The sequence below is a fragment of the Apus apus genome, chromosome 5, assembly GCF_020740795.1.
Source record: "Apus apus isolate bApuApu2 chromosome 5, bApuApu2.pri.cur, whole genome shotgun sequence".
Lineage (NCBI taxonomy): Eukaryota > Metazoa > Chordata > Aves > Apodiformes > Apodidae > Apus > Apus apus.
This window is the reverse complement of record NC_067286.1, coordinates 26,536,883-26,563,070: the sequence shown is the minus strand read 5'-3', so window position 1 is coordinate 26,563,070 and position 26,188 is coordinate 26,536,883. Positions and strand designations below refer to the sequence as shown.

At 42.3% G+C, this 26,188-nt stretch overlaps 1 protein-coding gene across 1 annotated transcript in view; it reads right to left on the bottom strand.

Annotated features, from left to right (window-relative positions):
• Positions 1–419: 419 nt before the first annotated feature.
• ITPKA (inositol-trisphosphate 3-kinase A) overlaps positions 420–26,188 on the bottom strand; it is a 39,551-nt gene continuing 13,782 nt past the window's right edge. Inside the window, exons 2-7 of the mRNA XM_051621475.1 lie at positions 15,522–15,618; positions 13,220–13,433; positions 11,364–11,568; positions 6,667–6,768; positions 5,515–5,586; positions 420–4,636 (exon numbers count right to left, since the gene is read on the bottom strand). Of these exons, the coding sequence (XP_051477435.1) occupies positions 4,433–4,636; positions 5,515–5,586; positions 6,667–6,768; positions 11,364–11,568; positions 13,220–13,433; positions 15,522–15,618 (894 nt within the window). The 3' untranslated portion in view covers positions 420–4,432. The remainder of the gene's footprint in view (positions 4,637–5,514; positions 5,587–6,666; positions 6,769–11,363; positions 11,569–13,219; positions 13,434–15,521; positions 15,619–26,188) is intronic.

Genomic DNA, 26,188 nt, shown 5'->3' with positions numbered 1-26,188 from the left:
CTCTCAGCTAAGTACTCTTTGCACACAGGTAAGAGGACACTCTCCTCTGCTAAGGTGTTCCTAGTCCTGGAGGTTTGACTGCTTCTTCCCTGCTGCCACACAAAACTGCCCCATGGACAGTTAACTGCTGTAAGTCTGCCAAGTGCCTTTTGATGCAGAATTTTTTGATAAACTGAGATTTTTGATACAGAGCTTACCTTGAAGGAAGCTGTCAAGCTTTGTGTGGACCAGGTTCTAAAGCAAATGTATCTAAGGGGTTTTGGAACCAAACTCTAATGCTTCTAGAATCAGCTTTGTTTTAGGAAAGATTAGATACTAAAGACCAAAAGCACAAGAAACACTGAAATAATCAGGTTTTGTCCCTTCCTAAAGGGAACTCTTGAAGATACTACTGTCCCATGACCAAACCACAGTGGGTGTCTTTTTTCCTTCAGTCTCATTTATTTAGTAGCATACACACTTCAGAGTAACAAGCACTCAACCAATACAGTCAATGTCAAAAGTGACCATGGTCAGCATTGCACTGTAGTGTTCAGAACGGATGCATGTGGATGATACAGACCATTTGATCTCAGTACCTTAAGAATAACAAATTATAACAGCAATAAAAAAAAAAATAGCAAGAGCCCTCTGAGATACTTAAGGGTTTGGTCCGACTTCCACTCAAATCTTTTCCCATAGTAGTAACGTGATCAGATGTTAAGTGAATTCCTGCCCCCTGTGTAAAATTAAGAGGGATTTAATTTTTACCACTTTGGTTAAATTTTATCCAAATTTATACCCTTGTGTGGCCCAAACACACATCATTTTTAAACTTAGCTGATGTATCTCTTTGTGCATTTCTTCCTGTATTGCACCTTCCTCCAAAGAATCTCACAGCATCTTGCAAGCAATAATGAAGCATGGCCTCACATTATTCCTGTGAGGTAAGTAGATACTATTCCCATCTGGAAAATGGAAACAAAACTGAGGCCTATGATAGTTGTTCAAGACCTAAAAAAAACCAAATCACTGACAAAGTTGAGGGAGAGAAGTCCTACTGCTAGATTCCCACTGGAATGCAGCAGCTACACCAGTAAGCATTGCTGCATCTAACGAGTGAGTTTGAAGACCTTGGCGCCTAAGCCAGATTAGCTGTGCAGCACCAAAGTGCCTCTGGGTCAGCACATCTCCCCATGCTTGGAAGCACATGTGCCCTCAGTGTCTCCACAGCAAGGCAGTATCTCAGCAGAGGTATTAAAGAACTACATTCTGGACTTGTACGTGAACAATGACCTCAATAACCATGCCTCAGCTCTTCCATGTTAGGTGCCTCTGCAAAGGTGTCATGTTGACCCTCTGGTAAATATGAGCTTATTCAAGACAACTTACTCCATAGTGAATGAAGGCTGTGCTGCTTCCTCACACTAGCAAGCAAGTGTACAAAGACAGGCACTCTGGGCCACCTGACATGCCTCAAGGTATCTAACTTGCCCTCGTTCATGAGCTCATGGACTCCAACCTCTTAGAACTCCAGGGCTCAGTTGCAGTCCTACACTTGCTGAAAGCTGCCTCCTTTTCTCTTTTCCCGTAACAGCAGCATGAGATTGTGGCTTCTTCCCTTCTAATCCCTTAGCAAGTCAAAGGGCCATCTCAAAACTAACCTTTTGGAACTATTTATCATCTAGAATGAGTTTCCAGACCATGCTCTGCTATAGCAGAAATTTTATTTTTCCCCCCCGACCTTTTCAACTACTGCAGAGGAATGGGTCATTTCCATCATCTCCCCCAAGATGACCTACTGCAAACCATGCAGGTGGCAGCAGCAGTTGATTTTTTTGAAGCTACTTGTACACGTTGCTTCTTTAGAATGGGACAATCATTCTAAAAGTCTGTCTCTAATCCTCAACTGACATTTGAGCATCAACATTTACCTTCTAAATCTCCCTTCCAGAAAATAAGTTACACTGATGCAAAAGATCTACATATGCGGTAACAGAAGAAAGAAATTTAACGGTGAAGATTAATTAAGCAAACCACTAATGACTTCTATCACCTTAACAGTCTCATTTCTAACTTTTCTATTTTTTTAAGGGGAGGACTGTTTGCAATTGCAGACTCGTAGAAAAAGTACTGCTATTAAAATCTTCCACTGCGAGACCTATTTACTTCCTGTTAGCCTTAAGCATTGCTTAATTAACTGATTAACTGAATTAACTGATGGCTTACCTCTTGGCTGCAGGAAAGAAGGAAGACTTTTTTTTAAATGGTACAAAATTCACTACAGATTAATTTGTCATCTCATAGCAGTTGAAATGTTAGGAGGCATCTGGAATGATAATATCTGTGCTCTCTCTATTGAAGGCTGTCACTTGAAAAAAAGTGTAAACCCTCTGAAACCTCTAAGTGGAAAATACATTAAGATACTATCATTAAAATAAAACTGAGAGGGACTTCAGGAGGCTACAGAAGCTGTCTGAATTTGCAGTGAACTGCAAAAAGAATTATAATTTCATCCTAAAATAGAAGTCGTTTGAAGCTGTTTCCACTTGTCATAACTTGCTAAAGAATATACACTCTATGTCATCTAACTTTTAGGGAACAGAGCTTGAATTTTTAATACTGCTGTTTGGTTTAGAGGTGATGAAAAAGTAATTAAATCTGTCTGATCTCCTAGTACAGTACTGTGTGATTTAAAGTAACTCCTTTTAGAAAATATTTTAGGTTCTTCAATTCTAATTAGAAATGTTATAGACGGATTTAGTTCCAGATCTGGACTCTACATTTTTGCTCATGCTCAGCATTGTTATTGAAATAGTTTCCCAAAGCATGGAGTCACCTTCATATATCCTAAAGTTCTTAGAATCTCACCTGAGCACAGGACACCAGCAAAAGACAGCAACTTCTGATCAGTGTGCACTACTAGCTTTAGATGCTGAAATGAAATTAACAATAAAATAGTAATATAAGTCTTGTCCTCATTTTGAAAACTGCATCATCACGTTATTAATATTAAAAGCTGGAATGTGAGTGAACATGTGAATACTGATAGTATTTATACTGCTAGTATTTCAAGAATTGTTCAAGTGATGAGGCAACCCACAGAGAAGGTATGGGAAGCCATTACAAAAAATCACTTCAGTCTTTCTTGATTTTAACTTAACCACTGTGAATTTTCTGTGGCTGGGCCACAGCAAAAGAATGAACCACAGATGGCCCCATGATTCCAGATGGGGACTAGGGAATGCGATACACTAACATTCCTTCCCCTAAACTGCCCTGAGTTAACAGCTGGTACCTTACAGGAAGGATGCCTGGGAATTCTCTCATCATTAGTGTAATGCTGTGAATGCAGAACCATCACCTTCCTGATTGCTGCACCAGTTTGCACACTAAGTGGCAGCATCGTATTTAGGAATGGGAACATGGCCAAGAAGTCACATGCATTAGAAGACAGTCAAACCATGACCTAAAGAGATCATATTGGTTGCTGGCTACTAGTGCATGTGTGTGCATGTGTGTGTGGGTTTTATCTTTAAAAATAAACAAGCCTTGAAAAAACCCCTTAGTTCCTTGGTCTGTGTGTGAAAGAGCCATTGCTGGTTTTCAGAACTGCAATTCAGCTGCAAGAGGCCAAACTTGCCAAGCTAGGCACTTTTCCAACAGCCCACCAAGTCTGAAAGTCAAATATTTTTGGAGACAACAGGCTGCTATTCTCTCCCTAGAGTATTTGTCATCTCCTGAGAGGCTACATAAAAAGCAAAGGCTGTTCTTGGACAAAAGCGAATTGAGGCTCGGGCAGGGAAGAGGAGGAACGGTCAACAGCAGTTACCACATCCAGCCACTCCAAACTGCTGTCTCCCTTTACTCCAGGTTTCTTGAGATTATCACCCATTTCCACCTCATGCACGCTGTAACACAATGCAGCAGAAGTTGTTGGTCCAACCTCTAGCGTAATCAGGAGCAAGATGACTCGGAATTAAGGGGAGGGTGGGGCAGCAGGGAGGGGAAACACTCCTGCTGGTTTGAAAACAGTGCAGTTCCCTGAAAAACTGTTATCCCTACCCTGAATCCCCAAGCACTTGCTCTGGTTCACTAGGAGGAGAAGTCCCATCTGGAGTCCCATCTGTTTGCCAGAAATCAGACTCATTCTGGTTTACCATACAGACCTCTTGACTCATGCTGGTGTGATTCCTGAGTGTGGAGATCTTCACACGCTGAGGACCAGTCTGAAGTTAGGCTGGTGCAACACGGACCAAGCTGGAGTTATTTAGATTCATAGAGGGTCGATGCAAAGTCATTTGGATCACTACCTGCTAGGTTCTGGATGCAGCTCCCTCTGCACAGATGTCCTCAGGAGTTTGGAGGGAATTAAAGGTTTCCTTCTAACTGCATGATCCCAGTAGAGCAGAAAGTTACAGAGCAGCCCTGCAAGTTTTGTGCCATTCTCAGCTCATCTTTCAGTAATGCTTTCCAAGATGCCAATCAAATTGTCCAACCCCAACAAGTACCCATCCTCCCTGTTCCCTTCTTGCCAGGGGATCCTGTGATCCAGTGTCTGCCCATCAGGGAGAAGGGTGGTCTTTCCAAAATCAATCAGCCACACATTAGCATTCCCACTGCCATCATGTACAAAAAGTAGTGAACTTCCAACGACCTGGAAGACAAATTGAGATGATATGGTTAAAAACACATCTTTAACTCTCCCTCATCACTTGACAGATCCCATTAAGAGGATGACTTCCTCAGATGACCGACTCACCTGTGACGCAACAGGTTTTTGCACTTACACAATGACAATTTACATGCCCCATTTATATAAACGTATCAATCAGTAAAGTATAAATGGGTAGGAAAATGGGAAAAGGGACCCAGTGGTCACAGGGAAGAAAAGCAACTCCCCAGCTCACTTGGCAGCAGGCAACTCAGTAAAAGCTAGTGATTGCTTTCAAAGAAAGACCACGACCCATGATTAATACAAATGCCTCTAGGGACAAGAGGGAATCAACAAGGCAAAATAAAATGTCTGACCTCAAAATCTTGAGCTGTAATAAGTAGAACTTAGAAGCTAATGATGCCTTCTCCACAGCAAATGATACATGGAAAACATATAGTGCAGAATTATATACAGTGTTTCAATGTAATTCCAGTAAAACTAATAAAGCCTTCATGGCCAATCTACAACTGAATGCTACTGTGTCAAAGGCAAGCTTCCACATAACCATTTCCCTGTAAAAATTCCCACAGGAACACACCAAAATTAGAGAAATGACAGGAAACTGGTACTAATAAACGTTTCCCTGCAGTGGCCTAGAGCTACAAGTCCTAGGATGTTAGAAAGATGGGTTTATTGTTCCTCAACTGGTTTATCTTCTGTATCACTGAGATGGAGGCTTTATGGTATTGGTGTTAAAATAGAGTAGCTTTCTTCTACTACAAACTCCTTTCTACTAATACAGCAGGCTGCCCCAAAATACACCTGAAGGATCAAAAGCAGCAGCAGCACAGCTCCACAGCATTACATTCATCGCTCACCTCGTGTCGCTTGAAGAAGTCTGAGGATTCAAGAATGAGATGAATTTCCTGCAGACGCTTGAGGTATTTTTTCTGGAGGAAGAGGAGAAAAAAAAGCACACCAGCTTATAAACATTTAAGTAAGGAATGAATGAAGATACTGTGTTTAGAAGAGTCAATATAATGAAGAGATCATACCAATTTTAGGCTAGGGGTCCTTCAAAGCTGTAAGTTCATAATTTGAAAGTCAATCTGAAGATGCACTTCAACAGACTTTATTACTGAATGAACAGGCTGGAGTTCCTCTGCTGCATGTGTTGTGCCAAGTAGACTTACCTCTCTTGCTTTGGATGCAGGAAGACTTTCTGCATCCCCCCCCTTTTTTTTTTTTTTTAATACAGAGAAAGGAATTTTGAGCAACTAAAAATCTTCCAGTTCTCCACAGTCAAAACAGAATGAAACTGTGTTAGGCAAGGAAGTCCAACCATGATGGTGTGAGGGAATAAAGAAATAAGTAAATAAGTCAAGGCTTAATTCATAAAGGTCTTGCAAAGATTTTTAATGCTGCCCAGTGTTACAAAGCGTGCTCCTCCTGGAGGGCTAATCTGCCTTCATAATGGCATCTACGCTGCTGCAAAGAGCTGTGGCATCCTTTGAAGTTCCAAAGACATGAGACACATTACCCCATCTACCACATGCCTGCTGTGCTACCCATGAAGTAGGATACAGGAACTGCTCTTTGAGGTGAGTCTCCCACACAAGTACAGCCAGCCATCAATCTCACTTCCTGCCCCCATGCTCTGATTTTATCCTCTCCAGACTGAATTCCCAAATCACGTTTTCCTGCCAACACAATCCTTGCTTAGAGATCACCATCCCTCCAAAACATCTAACACCCATGGTTGGAGCTGATGGCAAGCTATAAACTGACTGACATTTTGCTAGCATGAGGAACTTATGGTGAGCTCACAGCAAGAGCTGACAGAACTGGTCTCAGCCAACTACTTCTCATAGCCCACCAAGTCCCCATGTCCCCTCCATCTGCTGAGAGGGACTAGAAGTCAAAACTATGTTCTCCCTTGGTAGTTGGTTTTCCGTTGTACCAGAGGGAGCATGGTCCTGAAGGAAGTTCACTGGGTCAAAGGTCAGTGAACCTGTAGAGTTTGGACTCACCAGAATAGTTGTGTTGCCTTCAATGAATTCCACAAAAACCTGTAGAACTTGCTCCTGAGTCTTTGTAGTTTTGAAGTTTGTGTTACATGTTCCATCTGCCTTCTGCACAAAGACACACAAAGACAGAAACTATTTATACTACACACGTATCATTCCCCTCATCAGTCAATCCTCTTACAGTACCAACAGCTCAGCTCTTGCCAACCAGATGAAAGTGAGTAGCTGAACAGGAAGAGAGCAGATAAACTGAGCAAGAAGTGGAGGAGAAAAAGACACAAAAGCTGATTGGGTAACTTTAAATGGCACTTAATTTCCTGCTGAGTGCACATAAAAAACGACTCGCGATATCACCACCTTGCAGGAGGGTTTTCTCACGTGTCAGTACCAGCAGTGCAAAGTTCAATGGGGCAAACCACAGTGACCTCTTTAGATGTCCTCTTACCTGGCTCAGTATAGTCAAACCCTGGCTGGGGGTGTAAGAGGACATTTTCAAACCAAATTTTATTAGTCCTTTTTGTTTGCTGTTTGTTGTGGTGCTTTTGTTTTTCAATGGGGAAATCAAAGAACTGTGGTTAAGACTCGGTTCCCAATATACCTTTGCATACTAACATGACCCAGAAGTCACAGAACAGACAACTGGTTGCAGACAAGAACAACCTGGGACTTGCAATGCTAGCAGTGACACAAACGCCAGCAGTGACAAAACAGATGTGTGAATTTTGGCAAAAGACACTGTGGGCATCCAACTAGCAGTAAGGCTCAGTACAGAAGTGTCCTGCTGCTGAAAAAACAGGTCTCTCTATGTGCTGGTAGTGACCAGTTTGTGCTTGTGGTGCTACAAGTAAATAAGAGAAGTGCATGAATTGGGCGGATCCATCAACATAGACTGTATCAATATGCATTTCTCCAAGAACATCCCAATTGCTTCAAGACATACAAATATGAGCTTTTAGGACATGCATGCAAAATACAGCAATTATTGCCATTGGTAGCCTGTATCCACTAAGTCTGCAGGATTATCAAACTGTATTCCTCTCCTTGGTATCAGTCCAATAAACCCCTAATTTCCATTGTAAGAGCAAATCAACAGGTCATCAAAATGTGTTTTCTCCTTCATGTTATAAGCCACTGCATCAAAAGTGGGTAAATTCAGCTCCAGTCTTAGCAGGTGAAACATTATTTACTCCACAGCAGAACTCAGTATCTAGTATATACACAAAAGATATCAGATAATGCTAAATTTCCAGTTTTATCATGCAAGAGAATGAACTGACTGAATGGCAAAACCATGCAGAACAGCCTCCCACCTACCAGACTTTCTAGCAGGAGAATAAACATAATTTTATTCCAAGGCAGTGGGCCAGATACAAGTGTGGCATGTCAGCCTGATGAGATGTTTAAGTTATGCAAGAGAAGTTCAGCAGGTAGGCAGTGAAAGTTAAGAGCCATCTGATCTGATATATGATAATATTCAACAGCACATAAAAATTTGGAACTTAAGTCTGATGCCTCGTACCTCTTCACTGGAGTAAAGTTCTTTTAAAAATAAATTCTCCCCATGCCTCAAATCCCAAAGAAAAGTCTGGAATAACTGCTGTGTGTTCCATTTTCCTCCTTTTTTGTCTGGACAGAGTAGTTGCTTAGAACTGTTTAGAAACATGTATGATTTTGATCTTTTGCAGTGGTTGGCAAGAAATGCAACTGCTGCCTGTCTTCACTTAATGTAAACAACATCCACATTTTGAATGGCACCGTCCTTCGTGTTCTATACCAGGTCCTTGAAACAACTCTGGATGGACCTAGTCCCCAGCAGGTGCTTGCCTGACTCACTCCTTGAAGTCATACCTTTGTCAAGGCCTCTGCAGACATTCCTGGGCAGCAGAGCAGTCTGTTGCACAGTGCAACTAGGGGCCATCTGTAGAACTTCTCAGACGTGACAGTGACATGGCTAGCAGAAGGGCAGATATGGCAGCTCCATAAAACAGTGTTACCTATCTTAACCTGAGCAGTCTTGCTCAGATTCGTCTGCAGACTTCCCTTAAAGGGCTCAGGCTTAAGGTCATGATCTAAGTAGATTCACAAAGATTTATGAATAAAATCTGAGGTCCTCCTGGGAAAATGGCTATCCCAGATCTATAGCTAAAGGAATGGTACCAAAAAAATTAGTAACTTCCCAAACTGCACAGAATTTCAGTGACAGAACAGGGAGCCAGAACTCCTCTGATTTTCAGCCCCATGTATCTCTGCTCTGCAAAACTACTGGAGACAATGCTTGTGATGTGTGGCCTTCAGACAGCCCCTTCCAGAGAAGAAACTTACAGTCCCAATCTGGCAGGCACAAGAAAGTGTCAGGTGCCAGCTGAAACTAAACCAAATAGTTCAAACTATTTTTGCTGAAAGAATGAATCACAAACACCATAAATGAAGCTGACCTGATTTCAGAGATACGGAAGCAAGGCAAGGAAAAGAGATGGATTAACCTAAAGAGTAAAGGTACCCACTGATGGATGATGGATGCAAATGGTGAATCAGATCTCATTTACCAGCAGCCACTACAAAGGGATTCTACAATTTCACTTTCTTTGCTTCCACTTCTTACTCCAGCAGTCACAGGAGAGGAATATTTCTGACTCACCAAACCCAACATACCTGCTCAGCTAACTCCAGGAGTTAGTGCACCCAGGGAGAACAACAGTTTTTTTCTAGCAACCACTATGTGGCATCACTGATCCGTACAGGCTCTTCTCGCAAAACGGGAATCTCTGCAGCATGGCTTTGCTTTTCCACAAATACACAAAACTGGAAATACAGTTCAGCTACAGTGGAACAGTGCAGAGAGTACTGACCAGCTGTATTGCTCGGACGACTCACTTTCTGTCACCATTTCTCCATGTGAAAAGAAGTAAATAAATAAGAGAATGATACCTACATCCCTTATAAGAGCACTGGAAGATAGAGGAAAAGGTAATGTACTGCAGTACTTCAAAGCATTTCATGTGCTTAACCAAGGATTAAGTATGCGTGTCCTGTTTTGCATAGTTACAGCATTATCTCAACAGGGAACTCTCATGCAGTCTGGGTGTCATACTGATCCTACCCACCTCCAATAACCAACCAAACCATAAAGAATGCCATTAGGATTTTCTAGAGCTCCCCTGTGCTCCCTTAGCTCAGTCATTCTGCAGGACCCAACATGAATCTGTACGTTTTGTACACTGACAAACTATGCTTCCAAGGACACATGTAAAAGGTCTCAAGATATCTGGGTTTCTGATTCCATTACACAGAGCATCCAAAGACCTAAGCTGTATAGGAATAAAATGAGTATCTTGATAACACCACTAGACGGCTAAAAGGTAAGAGAGAAAAGTGTCTCAACTGGACTGAAGCCAGATTATCTACCATTCAGACAGCTCCTGCATGAGGTTGCCTGTGTCTAACAGCCAGGAGTGGGTGGCACAGTGTACAGGGGGCCAGCACAGCATGTACTCGAAGCCCTTGTTCCTGTATCAGAGCAGGAGAATCTGCGAATGAGGAAGGAAGAAGACAACACAGGGAAGTAAAGAAGAAAAGTGTGTTTAAAGAGCCTCTGCTCATCAGCATCACTGTCTTTTATCCCTTTCTTTCTAGTGCTTGAGCTATGAAACAGAAGCAAAACTGTTCCAGTTTATGATTTACAAGGCCCTATCATACCTAAATTAAATGTATATGCCCTGGGAAAATCCTGAAATCATATAGGGTAACCCATGGTAACTTCTTTATAGCTGTCCTGTCACGGGCTTCAGGTAACAAGAACTCACTCAGGGTCTGGGTGGGTCTGGGCAACCCTCACCACGCTTGTGCTGCTACAGAAGCACTACTAGCCAAAGCCAAGCAAACTAGTTCAAGGCTAGCTGTGACAGGTCTGTGCAGGCAGAAAGCACACTTCTGGATTCCAGCAAGTGTCAGCATTCAAGGGAGTGAGTCAAATGGTTGATACTCTTGAGGGTAGATCCTCATGGGTTTCTGGACAGGTATCTGACATTGTCAGGGGGCAGAACAAATTTAAAGAATCAACAGGTAGGAAATAAATTGCTAAGCTTTTCTGTGGCTGTAAGGCAGTACCCTAGGAATGGTACAGGGGCACAAACTTAGCCATCAAGAACAGCAGATGGACAATTTTGCTGTTGTTGTTGCTTTGCCTTTATTCCAGCTCCATCTATACCAGATATCGTAGTGTGCTTAAAAGGAACAGGGATTTCCTCAATCCCAAGAATATCTAAGCTAATACTTTTAACATGCCTTGCAAATAAACATAACTGGAACAAAAACACTTCACTGTGATTCACTTGGAATAAATATGTATAGTTCTTGGATAAGAAAAAAAAGTAACTGCACAGTTCTGAAGTCTTCCTTATAACAACCTCATTCTCATTCTATCTACACTGCTTGAGTCCTTCCTGCAGTATCTCTGTGGTTGAACCACATACAGCTGATGCACATTTGATGTTTAACTTCATTGGCACTACTCTGCTGTAATTACAATGGCTGCTTTAAAACTACAATACACTGACCTCTGTAGTTTCAATGACTGAAATTTCACATAATCCTTTGGAAAGGATTACTGATGCATACTGGCTACTGATGCATACTAGCTTTTTGGTTAATCAACAAAACAAAGTTTGGTCTCCAAGAACAGGCAGAAGTGAAACTATTACCTTAATCCCTTCAATCCTGAAGCCCAGGTTAGCACTAGAGCTGATGGTTTCCCTCCACTGCATGTATCGGGGTTTGGTGACAGCATGCTGGGCATTCTCTTCAGGTGTGGGAGCAAGAGGATCCACTTCAATCATCTTCTTGTACATGTCCTTACGCAGCTTTGGCTTCTCACGGGCCTTTGTCAACTCTTCCTCCAGGTATGTCCTGCAAAAGCATCACATCCCAACAAAACTGTAAGGACTCCCCAGACATTTATTTTTATGTACAAGCTTATAAACTGGCCTCAAGAAACGCCAACCAGGAAAGCAAGTCTTATCATTACCCCAGTTTTGCATATGGAGAAACTAAACAACGCTGACTAATAACTGCACAGGCATATTTAGCGAAACAGCTGCAGAAATCAGGAATTGTGTCATTCACTTCTTGTTCTAACTATACTTTACTTACTGTTGCATGTTAATGTTATGTCCTGTTTACAGAATGGGAGAAAGCTGAATTCCTGCTGTGTAGTGAAACACAGCTGTATTTTCAAAGGACAGTTAAGAGGGATCACTTACAATTAAATTCAAAGCAAACATGGCTGCTGAAGTCTTACTGTCTTCTCTCTCCTCAAAAAAACTAGTATCAGTCATGTATGATGTTTTTAGGCCTCAGAAAGATTTACTTAATGCATCACAGTGAAAGACAGAATCATCGTTCATACAGTAAAAAATGGAGAGTAAAGCAGATTCTCTGAGCAGCTCCAAACCAGCAGAAGTAACTAAGAACAGGAAGATGAAGGGTGACAAACCTTCCACATTTTGCTGTTACCATTCAACTCCTTAATCTGGTAACCATTAGAAAGGCACTATCCATGTTATCTACATTCCACTGGACTGTCAGGTGCCTGGAATGTACTTTGTTCATCACAGTGTAATAAACTGGGCTGCTGTTAGGAGATGCTGTCAGTCATTACCAGAATGTCACATACTTTGAATAAAATATGTACTGCTGCAAATCCTTCTCCTCTTTCTTCCAGGCATACAAGTGCTATACATTTCTACTGTGATTTTAGCTGAAAACTCAATAAAAATTTTGCATCTATTTGAAAATGCTTGTCTGCACTCCTGTGAGTTGAATAACTAACTTAGTACAACTCCTGAGCATCTGAGCTGTCACCCGAAAGATCACTATGACAGTTCATTCCTCTCTGTACTGTTACTTGAGGCTCTCAACAGATCCCTTATCTATTTGTTATGCTTAGATAACACTTTTGAGGTTTTCCTCTTAATCACAGTAAAGGAAAAGAAAGAGAGAATCTGGAGAACAAGGCGACAGCATCATGGAAATGTCAGAGTAGGGAAAAACCCAGGTCAGTCTTGAGCAGATGGTGAACTCTTTCCTTTACAGAGAAGATCAATACCAGTGAAGACTCATTCAGGCATTTGAAATGGGCTTTCACTGCTATTCATTCACATTTGGAGACAGGAATCTTACTCTTTGTGTTATTTTAATCACTGCATACACAAAGATTAAATGAACTGGCACTGAATGAATCATGTAATTTTTTCCCCATGTATTATCAGGCCACGGAAGACAAACTTCATTTTAAATCACCCCTGAAAATTTCTTGATGTGGATAGTTTTTGAGGCTACAGATCAGTTAGTTTCCAGAGTCTACGTACAACCTGGCAACAGTGGGACACGCTCTCCTCAGGTTCTCCAAGGTGACTGCCAAACTGACAACAGGTTGTCTGGACTGAATCCCAAGGCTCCAAAAAATGTTACCAAATTCCTCCAGACAGAGCATTACCACACCCACACCCCTTTCCTTCATATGCATTTGGGGTAGAAAGCACTTTTTCATGTGCCCCACCTGATTCCCATCTTGCAGTCCATCACACAAGGCCCTTCAAAATCAGTAAGCAAGTCATCCAGCTGAATGTAGCTCTCGCCATCTCTCTCCACCACACCATGGAAGCAGGGGACACAGGAGCGTAGTGGGTCCTTCATCAATCGCTCAAAACACTCCTTTTCATTTTCTGAGAAGCGTTTGAGAATCTTCCCGCTATCAGCTGCCTTGAAACTCCCTGAAACAGAAAATCAAACACATGCTGGTAAGACTGACCCCAAAAAAGAAAAACACCTTCCCTCACCACTCCAGCTTCATCTACCTCTGCCTCATGACACGTTAAAGAATTCCCCTGCAGTGAAAGTCCATTTGGACACATTCCCAAGTCAGAATTTATAGCTTTAAGGAGCGCAGCTGCTCCAGGCCATCGTTGTTGCTGAGGTTTTTTTTCCATGCTAAATTCTTTGTTAGCATATTAAACACTACTATACTTACTAAATGCACAGGAAGAAGCCATGAGCCAGAACTCATTAATCCTCTGACAGGCTATTTTAAAGCTGGATAACACTGCTGGTGTTGGCTTTGCCCTTAATCCTCACCCCGGGCACACCTGCTGAGTGTGTACCTACCGAGGTGGTACAGTCAGTGATCGCTGAACACCCACCAACAGGCCAGAAGCCAAGCACTGCCCTTTCCACACACACCAGCTGGGACTGCACATGCGTGTACCTCCAGGTACTGCCCCTTCTCCAGAGCTCTGCTAATCTGCAGTTACAGCCTGGAGTGCAATTGGTTTTAAGCAACTTTGTGTCTGAATGATACCCAGTACAGATGATGGTCTGCAAGGCCAAGATTAGCAGTAATTAGACTCCAGCTGACTGGAGTCCACTGTTCAGACACTCTCCTCTCCTGCAACCTGCCAATAACGTCTGTGGAAGGTACACATTTTGTTCTGAGGTACTCTTTAATCTACATGACATAAAACAGGTGCCACAGTTGGAGCCTCATTAATCCTGGAGCTAATGCTTATCTTTCATCACAGCAGGATTCCTCCGCTATTTCAAACTGGTTCTTCTCCGACAAATCCCAGAACCGGCACTGCCTCAGCACAAGGACAAGAGCAGTGATGGTCTAGGCTTTACTTTAGAAAGAACTTGTCATATCAGAGAAGTACAGCTGCAAAAAGGATTAACTAAAAGCAACCACAGAAAACTATCCAAAGCAAACTGGATCATATCTTTCCTCCTCAGCTTCTAGTATGCTCTTAACCCTCCTCTTCTACCCTACTACCCAAGCCTCTACAAGGGTTATGGTAACATGACCAGCACATCACTCTACGCAGATAAAGCCAACTCCACAGACACTGTGATAAAAACTGAGATGAGACTGGGTCATCCTGGCTCTCCACATCACACAAATCAGCCCCATCAACACCAGTGCACAAAAGGCAGCTACTCCATTTCTAGGACTAGATAAATTTCTCTGCACAGCTCTGCACCATATTAGTGCATTAGCATATAAAGAGGTGTTTCAGGTACTGCATTAAAGCACGATGCAGCGTAGGTGCCTGCCCACACGTGTACTAATAAACCCCACACTAGTGCTTCAGGAACAAGGACTGCACAGGAATTAAATGAAGCACGAGAAAAGCAAACCTGATGACTTCTCTTTGTTGTTTTTTTGCCTTACTGATGAAACAGAGCCTACATCAGGAGCACGATTACCAGCTTCTACAGACAGAAAACTAGAACCAGCTAACTGAGCTAGCTCCTTGCACTCATGCAGTGAAGAATGTCGGACTCGAAATGCAGGTCAGTTTTCAGCCTATTTGTTTTCCACCCAAAGACTTAGATTCAGATGAGGGGTTTGCGGCTGGTATTAGAAGCATTGTCCTTGCCAGGGCCGAGGCACATACAGGCACAGTCAGTCATCTGTCCCACTAAGAACATAGTGGCTACTCAGTCAAGAAAGACGATCCCATACTGCAACCAACAGCAACCGACGGACTAGAACTTCAACTCCCCAGTCCCTCCCGTTTCCCCTCTAACACATATTTTACATACATCACCTTTAAAGGATGCATCAGGAGTCTGGGCCTTCCACAGGGTCTGACCATTGCTTCCTTGCTCATCTCATTATTCTGGTGTATCACTCCCCCTCCCCTATCCCCACCACAACTGAAACAAAGATGTTCTAGTTCACAGATTTATGTGGTATTGCCTGCCTCCTTCTTACCTGAAGGAAATAAAGAAACACTGAAAAACTGGTTTCCACACTGCTGCCATCCCCACTCCAGAAATAAACACATGGAAGGTATCTGTCTCACCTGTATGCCCAGCCAGCTGCACCCATGAGTAGCGTTTCTTGAACGGGCTGATGACTGGTAAGTTAACCATGGTTTTAATTGTATGCCATGCCTTTTTCTGGAATACAAATAAAAGAAATATTAAGTTGTGCAAAAGCTGAAATACTGACATGGCACAAACCTACCACCAAGCTTCATGCACGTTGAATTGCTCCTCACTCATTGGTAAGTGCTCAAAGGTGGAGCCACAAAACAGACACACTGAACATTGTTAGAAAAATATGCACATAAAATCAAGAACGGACAAATACTGAAATACAATGTCCTATCCTCCATGAGAAAGCTGCCTGCAAGAATTTTAAAAAAAAGTCATGCTGCACATCATAGGCCTGTTCTTAGTCACACCTGACCCTCCCTGTGTTTGAGTCACCCCACATGCAGACAGCAGATGCTGAACACACAATTATGCATGTTTAAGTTTCCATGAGACATGAACATCAGCTGTTTGCCACTGTCAGCAACACTTCCTTTCCCAGAGAACTTCAGCATCACCTTGTGATTAATGACTTTCTCCAAGTCAGCAGGTGAGTCTTGGTATGACAGAAACACAGAAAATGTATATGTCATTGGACATGAAGTTCATTCAGATCCCTCAGCACCCACTGATAGTGTGCTGTAGAATCTAGTCCGGGTCACAGATTTTCCTGCTTCCATCCCTCTTTCCCCATATTGTTACTTTTTAACAAAACTGTGCCTTACTCTGGCCATCTCTGGCTGCTGGGCAGTGCAGCTGTCTGGGTACCCCTGTAGGCAGACAGGGAAACACAACAGCTGTCACAAACAGCACCTGAGTGCTCTGTCGACAAGGCTATAAGGAAAAAAGTAGAAAGTGAAAAAGTCTTGTGCTCTGGAACTGAAACCCAGGTGGGAGAGAGCCACAGCCCACTGGTGTTCATGTTACACTCTGAGAGATCCCAAAGTCCTTTGCAAACAAGGACAGCAGGCACGTTTCTTCTGCCACTAGAACGTGATAGCTTACTGGAGAAAAAAAATGGAACTGCACGATACTTGTTCACAACCATTTAGTGGTGAGGGGTTTTTGCTGAGATCAAGTGTAGTTGGGGATCAGGCTGCATTTACAGAAGTACTTATCAGCAGCTTAACTGGGATTCACCAAAATCAATGGGAAGCACTGATTTCACTGAAAATGAGTTTAGATCATTGCTCAAGACCTGAAAAATCCACCTTCAAAACAACCATGTCTTCTCTTGACGTGATATGGATTGGCAGTTTAGGTGCTTAGGATGCCTGATTTTTATTGTCTTCTATATTATACTTCTACAGAAGAGAAGAGTACAAAAAGTGACATCGCAGGCAATGATACACAGGCAAAAGGTAGGTCTCCAGGTAACACTCTGACCTGGCCACCCTTCTCCAAACTTGCTAACTTACACCACGCTTCTTAGAAGGTATCCTCTCGCAACCTTGCTCACCATGTGAGATAAAACCATGTGCCTATCTTAGAATGTATCAAGAGGATATGTGAACTCACAGATGCAACCGATGATTCTTTTAAGGATTTGTCTTCACAAAAAAAAGTTTTAAGTTATTCTACAAATCAAACTGACATAACAACATAAACACCATATGAACACACTTATTCTGAAATTAGATTGACCTGCTGGAGTAAGTCCAGAGGAGGGCAACAAAGATGATTTGAGGGCTGGAGCACCTCTCCTAAGAAGACAGCCTGTGAGAGTTGGGGCTGTTCAGCTTGGAGAAGGGAAGACTCAGATGAGACCTCATAGTGGCCTTCCAGTACCTGAAGGGGCCTGCAGGAAAGCTGAGGAGGGACATTTTGCAAGGGCTTGTAGTGATAGGATGAGGGGGAACTGAGTTTTAAACTAAAAAAAGGTAGATTTAGGTTGGATATTAGGAAGAAATTCTTTACTGTGAGGGTGGTGAGACACAGGAACAGGTTGCCCAGGGAAGTTGTGGATACCTCATCCCTGGAAGTGTTCAAGGCCATGTTGGATGGGGGCTCTGAGCAGCCTGTTCTAGTGGGAGCTGACCCGGTCCGTGGCAGGGAGGCTGGAACCGGATGATCTTTAAGGTGCCTTCCAACCCAAAACCACTCTATGATTCTATTATTACTTCTTCCTAGTTAACTTTTTGTTTGTTTTAAACTCAGTTGAAGATGAAATGAAGTCACTCTTAGTCTAATGCAAGTGCCCCATGCAGCAGCTGTACTTCTGAAAGCAGTGTGCCGGTGACAGGAAGCATTCAAAGAAAATCTTGAATGTTTGAGAATCATGAAGACTCAGTTGCACTTACTGCAAATCCACAGATGTTACTAGTTCTAGCTGAACTCCAGTTTCATAAATACCTTCTTCAGATGCTATATTATTTGGATTTCATATTCTATATTATTTGCTTTAAGTTATTCCAAACTGCAATCTTGCAGTGATAAACAGCAACTTGTCTCTATCACAGAGCTAGCTGCTGTTGAATGAGGGTGAGAGAGACTTGTACACCACCTGTAAACATCGATAGCCTCCTTCTAGAGGAGAGTGCAATGTCAATATTGTTGTTCAAGTAGCAAAGATACATCATTTTTGTATATTCTATTTGCTAGATTTAACTGATAGCAGAAGTCCTTCAGTTTATTCCGCTGTTTCTACTCCAGAGGGACATAGCCCAAAGTTATTTAAAGAACAGTTGAAAGTAAACATCATTCTGAATTAAAATAAACCCTTTGAATGTAACTCCTGTCAAATATTTAGTTTTTTAAGATTCCAGCCCAATATTCAGGTTAACACTTCTTTTTCCCCAGCCCTTAATCAGAAGTCAGCACCGCACTATAATTCTCCCACAAAGATCCTATACTCATTATAATGCCCCACTCTTAACAGACTGCATCCTGTCTCCCCATTGACCTGTCTTACCACTACAGCCAGAAGCGATGAGAAGTACAGGTTTTCAAGGAATGCACATCAACTATAAATACAACACTGTACTCCAGTGGCTTTCCCATCTCCTCCCTCCCACTTACCCCTGAGAAGCTGCAGCTTTTATGTATACTGTGGGTGTGAAGGAGAGACAATAGGCCAAATTGGCCCCAGCTCAAGAGAACTTTGGCTGCTTAGGTTACAGCTGCCTGGGATGACTATGTTTAAGCAGCCATTGAATATGTTAATTTTGGGGGGTTTTTTAATAATATCTCCACAAGCCTTTTACTCCCTCAGACAGAGAAATCATGAGACTCAAGCTAGGAAGGAAAAGGATTGCTTCTAGACTCACCCCGTAGGGCATGGTGCCATCAGCAGGGGTTCAACAGTTGCATTTTACCACACCTTCCAGTCTCCCAGCTCACTCACCCAGGATGCAAATAGCAGAATGCAAACAGGGCTGCATGCTGTTTGAGCAGTGGTGTGAGTGGGAAGATGAAAACTTGATGTGCCTGCTGTAGGAGGAATCTTTCTCACTTCTATTTCTAAAGCAAGATCTCTTCCTCTTTGTTTGCAATGGTATTATGTGCTTTTCAAATCACTGCTTTATGCTGCAAAGGCAAAGAGGACTGCTACCACTGCCCATCTGTATTGCCAGTCCATAACTCCCTCAGTCCCTGTTTCTTCTAGATTCCTGCTCAGTCTTCCTTGATCTGCCTGGGTTTCTCCAAGCCTGCCTTTCTTCAAGATTCCTAGCCAGTGTATGCTATTCACATATATTCAAGGAAAACTCAGATATCTCTGTATCAGGATTGTCTGAATCAGAAACAGATGCTCTTGACGTCATCAATGCTGTTTTTCACATGCCTCAAGATCAACATACTTAGGAGTTTTCCAATAGGAAAAAGGAAACCATTCCAAAAGGGCCAAGAGACAAACATGAGATACATTAACATTCTTAGATTCATCATGCAAGTTACTCAAACTGTAACTGACACACTACATGTATCTTCCTAAGCAATAAAGAGTGTAGGATACTGAAGAGGGGAAAAGCTTGTTTCCTGCCAACGGGTCAGCCTGTGTGACAGGCTGTGCTGCTGGAACTGTGTCCCTGGTAGCGAATGGAACAAAAATTCAGGGGAAGAAAACAGGAGAACATTCCTGCAATGGAGCCACAACACATGCAAAGGACTGTGGCTTGGTATCTGGCATTGATCTGTGTTATCTGGATTACTCTTCTGAACGCAAAGCACAGCACTGCAAAGAAGCACAAGGCCCTGCAGCAGATGCAGCAGACTTACTCTGTGTTAGCACATGCATACACAGATGAGATGCCGGCCAGATGAGGAACTCCCAGCCTCTTCAACCCTGAATAAAGGTAGCTGTTGCCAACCTGTCTATCCATTAAGAAAATTCAAAGATGAGCAGCAACCGAGAGCATCTGGTTCCTGTGAGCACAGCTTTCTCCAGGCCTTTTCCCATTATGAGCGCACAACATCATACATTACCAGTATGCAGAAGTGCAGCCATGATGATCCTGCCCAAATACACTAGCAGGAGTTGGCTGAGGAAAACTCACTAAACTCACTGGGAGGGCTTTCAGCCATTTTAGAGGGTTCTAGCTCAGGCCTCACTATCCTCAACAACTAATCCCTAGGAACAACCAAACTTTTCCTGAAACCCTCCCTTTCAGGACAAGGGCTAAAACAAGTTTACTGAACAGATCAGTGCAGACTCCCTGAATTGGGTGTGTTTTTCTGGCCGAGTTATTTCACAGGCAGTATAAAACAACTGAAATCTCTCTCTGAGCATACACTAAATCCCTCAGAGACAGAAGAGCCACTCTGAATCCTAAGGGCAGCAGCGACTAGGGACCTGAACCTCCCTCGACTGTTCTGTGGAAAAACAAATAAAATCCTTTACTTAAGGGTAAAATGAAAGCAAATACCTCAGTGCTGTGAACACCTTAAACACTAACTACCCTCAGGCAAGCACTGACAAACAGGTAACATAAACAGGAATTTGCAGCACTGAGTCCTAAATTAAGTAATTCAAAGCCACTAATCATATCTAAACTAGGAAGTGTTGGGGGAAGGATGGAATAAGAAAAACCTTTTCCTCAGAAAAAAAAAAAAATAATCCATCAGGTTCAATAATCCCAGCATGTTACTTGAAACTAGTGAGTAAAAAACAAAAGTACACCGATATGTAACATAAATCAACAGGGTCCCTAAAAAAGTTAATTCTTGCAGCAGCAGCAGAATGGAGGAGTAGTTTCTTGCCTGAGCTGGTAAAGTTTCATGGAAATTCTGCTAGACTGTAGTAAACAATGACCCTTGAATCCTTTTCCCAGGCAAATTTCAGTATTTTCTTTATCCAAGGCCCTGTTGTCTTTTTTGTGCACTTGTAGAAAGCCTACACAAGCCTACAGAGAGCTATTATAACAGCAAGAAACAAAAGGATAGTGAGAAATGGCTCTGTAACTTTTCTTTTCCTAAAAGGCTTTAAGTACTTAATTGTCAGTCATCATAATCTACTGTTCTCTTAAAGTCTTTACATCATTTAGGCTAAATTTTGCCACTCTGGAATATGGGGGCTGAAATCTGATCTGTGATGCTGGTTGCTGCGGCCTACTCAGCATCTCACTAACTCCTAGAAGGAACAAAGTTTCTCCACAGGGACTTGCAAGGAATACAGAAAACTCTAACGATCAAAAAGTTACTTACATGTGTTTCAAAAGAAATCTGTAAAAGCCATGTGCTCAAAATGCAAAAGCACCAAGCAATGCCTTGCCTGGCAATTTCAGCCAACACTGCAAATGAGCAAGCACCTGAGAAAGTAATGGGTGTTGGCCACTTTGGGGCACAGTAACTGGAAAAGTAACACCTGGGAACCCATCAGACCATTAGCTGGAGGCAGCAGGCCCTAACCTAATGCTAAGCATTACTGAGCTGGGTATCAGTTATGACTTATCCATGCACACTACTAGTCATTTTCCAGTGGGTCACCTTTCTGCTGTGTTTTTTTTTCCCTGCCTTATCTTCCTTCTTCCTTTCTGGGCCGCACACTAGCACCCATACTGCTCTCTCTGAGTGACACAACAAGTCCACACAGGGTCCGTATGACTATTCAGAGCTGTCCTAAGTACCAGTGTGAGCAGGTGGTAGGGGTCTAGTCCTGCAAATAGCTCTCTCTTAATATTTGTTCCTTCCAAACTCTGTGCATGTTTTACAGTTTTATTACTGTTTCAGTTCTACTTTTTATAGTATATACATTTACTTAATGTTTTTAAAACCCTGTGAGTTAATTTTATCTACAAAATCCTTGACTGTTTTGTTTACCTTAGTTTATTAAAACTAATCAGCTTGAAAGCTAGTTTGTTGTCTTAATTCTTTATGCCATTTTGCTCAATTATTTCATTAATTTGATTTGCTATCCATTTTCAGTAATGTTTGTCATTTTGTTTGAATTGGCTTTGGCCTGACATGCTGGACCCTGCACAAACATAGAACTTAAATATAGGTCCAAAGCTACTAACCGTATTAGTTTTATGAACTAATCCTAGCCCAAACAAAACTTTGCTCTTGTCTGTCTCGATGCAGCCACTACCTGTCATTACCATAAAAAGCTTCCATAAGAAATCACCTTGAGCAGACCACAATCAAGACAACTACTATGATAACTTTATTACCCTGTAATTAGATATGCTTCTCTCTCCATGTAATTGGAATCAGTAACTACCATACTATAATTACAACCTATTAAAAAAATAAATCTAACACTTTAACAAAGAATCTATTGCTTTGTTAAAATTACAATATTCTACCAAGGGAAGCTGTTATCAGGTTATTTTCCCTTAAACCAATGAGTTTTCCACGCTGCAGCTTCACAGCAGCCAACTTCAAAGGTTATTAGGGATTTCATTTTTCTCAAGCAAGTGCAGCACTGGGACAGCCAACCACATGGTTTCATCTCATGGAGAGATCTAGCGATTTGAGTGATGTTATAAAAAAGCTAGTGAGAGTTGCTGAGCAATGTGGTATCTTTCCGGTTACAGTCACAGAATTTGCCTACTGAGGGATTCTGCTTTGAGTTCTTTCAGTTTGAGGCTTAGTGTAGCTGCCTTTGCTGATCTGAAGAGGCAGGCAGTTGACTTGATGAGACACAGATCCTGGAACAGCAGACATTTTTATGCCAAATATACGCAAATTATAATTATCCTTGTTTTTTCTTCTAATAATACATACATATATATAATCTCTACACATATATACACACTTTTAAAATATCTAAAGCAGCAAATACAAGCTTTCTATTGCAAGTAATCAAAAATTCCATTATTTTTTTCCTTTTTTAAAATTATTCTGGCTGTATCTTAGGCTTGGGATCATTTGATATTTGAAGAAACTTAGAAGACCTAACAAGGCATCATACTGCAATGGAGAAAGTGAGACATACACATCATTTTTCTGTTATTTGTTGGGAAAAATATAGCTTCAATATCCACACAGGCTCTGTATAGGAAGCCAATGTCCAAGATTCTCCCATAGCTAAAACAAAAATGCTCCAAGTAACAAAAAAAAACAACATCCCTGCATTTGTCATACAAGGTACTTTATACTTTCAGCAGATGGTTTCTGTGCTTTTGTCCCTTATTTTAAAGGTTTCTGGAATCCTCAAATCTAAGGAGATTCTTGCTGCCAAGTTTACTACCCACTTGGGTGAATCAGGCATGAATCACAAATTGAGACAAAGATCTCAATGGGTGGGAGGTGAAAGAGCAAGTCAACAAGAAGAATGCTCCTAAGAAAGCCAGATCTGACAGGAGTATGTCAGCAAACACTCACAGAAACCTTTATAACCAGGTTTCTGAGCACAACACTTGATTCAGCTCCCAAGGTAGGGTGAGGCTCTTACAGCAACTGACTTAGCCCGTTATTACGACATTTCATCTTCTCTTGTCCCTGGGCAATAAATGGGTTCCTGATACACACAAGCACTAGTCTGCACAGTAGTGACTGTTCACTGCTAGACAAAAAGGAATTCAGGGCCAGAACTGAAATGTCGCTTTATAACTTAGGCCAGTGGATTGCCCAGCCCAGTCTGGAGATCTGAGCATCGGCTTTAAAAAAGCCTGTGCCCTGACCAGATATGCAACAGTATCGTTCTTCAGACGGTCAGAGGTTCTATGCCAACAACCACCACCAACTGATAATTCGACCACATCACTACATCTGGACTTCTGCCAGGGCAGCTGTGCTACTTCACATGCTGTCAGCTATCACTCAAGGAATACAAAGAGTGTAACCATGTTCCTGGATCGAGGAAATTGCTGTGCAGCCTCCATGTGTCAGATGCTTTGGGAGCCTTGACCATCCTCATACCTCCTTCAGTCACCAAGGGAACAAACACTCGCTGCTTTGTCACACAGCTGATCTTCCTATAGGGTGCAAGTGCTGGCTGGAGCTGTAAGACTGATGATCAACAGCAAGGGAGAACACACACTCCTAAAGAATGGCAGTTTGCATGCTACATGAGCAACTTCCTGATCAGCACCTCTCATCAGACTGCCAGGCAAACTGTGACTACACCTTCATCTCTCCCTCCCTCTTTCACCATCCAGTCTCCAACCCTATGAGAAGAAACAGTGCTCAGCCTGCACTTAGTCCTTGACGCTTCCGGTTTTGCGCTCAACCGTGGGTGAGGGCCACAGCTGCTCAACCAGCATTTGGCAGGTGTATCCTCTGACTGCAGGGCTTCCCTTTCCTGTTTGTTCCACACTCAAAATGGGCTGGGCGAAACCTTCAGAGTCATGAGAAACACTTAGTGCAAACAGCAGAAGCAACGCTGTAAGACAGAAGCCTTGGGTTCCTGTGTTTTCTCCTCTGTCAGGCCTCACTATACAGCAATATGTATACATTGTGTGGCTTCACTACCCTTTAGGATACTTGGTAAGCTTGCTGGATATTCACTATGTCTGGACTAAAGGAAGAAGTGAAGGAAAGAGAATCGGATGGTCAGTAATGGACTGAATTACCAGGACCACAAAATCCCATGTTCCACTCCACAGTTGGATTCTACTTGTAACTCCAGGAGCAGTCCCTCTCCAAATCAGAGGAAAATGCAAAGTGAAACCATTGCTTGCCTTTCTGCAAAAAGCATCAAGAGCCACAGTCTGTGGACTCTTCTGCAGGAATCAACATTGGATTTTGTTTCTGATCATTATCAAGTGAAGTATCTGAAAGCTTTATGTCATTCCCTGGCCAAAAGCCAAAACAGTCAAGGAATTAGGTAGCTTTAAAGCTGCACTGTAACAGGATTTCCCCTTCACTTTTCTCACAGACATACTGCAAAAGCCAATACTACTGGCTGAAAGACAGCTTTTATTTTAATGAGAATCAGCATTTTCTGTTTTATGGGATACTGAAATGTCTACCTTTGATATCAGGCACTAAACAGGACCATTAGCTCTACCTTTGCAGCTTGTGCTCTGCTCTGGAAGGCACTGATTCTCTAATAGGATGGAGCTCTGCCACCTGTCCCTAATGAACAGAGGAAAACTGAACCAAAGAGGTTCTGCCCCTACCACAGTTCTGCCATAATAGCAGTCTTGCTGGAAACTGAAATGTTATTATCCAAGAAGTAAATGGAAAGTTCCTCTCTATAGGAAAGCTGACTCACTTTCAGAGCCCAGACATTTGAGATCTATCCAGGCTGTCCATCACCCAGAACAACTTTGTGGTAAATCAAATATTACTTTACCAGATGGTGTGTCAGAAGGAAAGAAATATTTCTTAACCTCCAAAAAAACTGCAGCTTAAGTCTTCAGAAACTTCCTATGCCACAGTTTGCCAACTGGACAATTCTCTGCCCATTCTCCATTCATCCTTTGCTTGTCATGGGTCACTGATTGACATGACCAGTAGTGAAAAAGGGACATCTAGAAAGACAACACTCTTTAGATTAAAGGTAGAACACAGTTACTATTTCCAGACAGGATATTTGGGACTACTTAAAACCTAAACATGTCTGCACCTCTCTACACGTAGACCAATACATAGGTTCAACCTAAAACATAAGCACAATTTTTTACAGCACAAATGTGTCATATGTGAACTGTGTATGACCTCAAATCCAAATGTACTACAGCAAATGCCAATCCATTTAAATCAGGTGTGGTTTCTGCATAACATCAAGAGAGACTGTGCTCTGGCAACAAGCCAGGAAATAACTTCAAGCAGCTAATCTTCCCTGCGTGAACTCCAGGCACTTGGGGAGAAAGTTGAGCATGCGCTTCACCCTATTTGCTAAGGTGGTGCAGACTGTTACCTAGACACACAGCTCTCTCCTGCCTGCACAGCAGGTCAGGGCTTGGCTGACCCCAGTGATCCAGTGGCCACTAGAGAATCTCCAGTCTGAACAGACAGAGAGAAATGAGGGCATTTTAATGCTTAGCCTTTATTATAGCTCCCCGTTTGTCACAAACCACCACCATCAGACAGAAACTGCAAAACTTGTCTTCTGTTAACTGGTCAAACACTCTTCTCTTCCTATCCCTCAGCAGCTTGGGCTGGTGAACACATATTGAAAGCTTACTATGCTTTTCCATGTATCCTCGTGAAAGGGCTCCACAAGCAGTATCCCATATAACTTTGAGATTCTGCTGGAAAGGAAGGTAACACTAACAATGGAAGCCTATTGTGCTATGATTCATTTTTTCCTGTAGTAAAAGATAAGAAG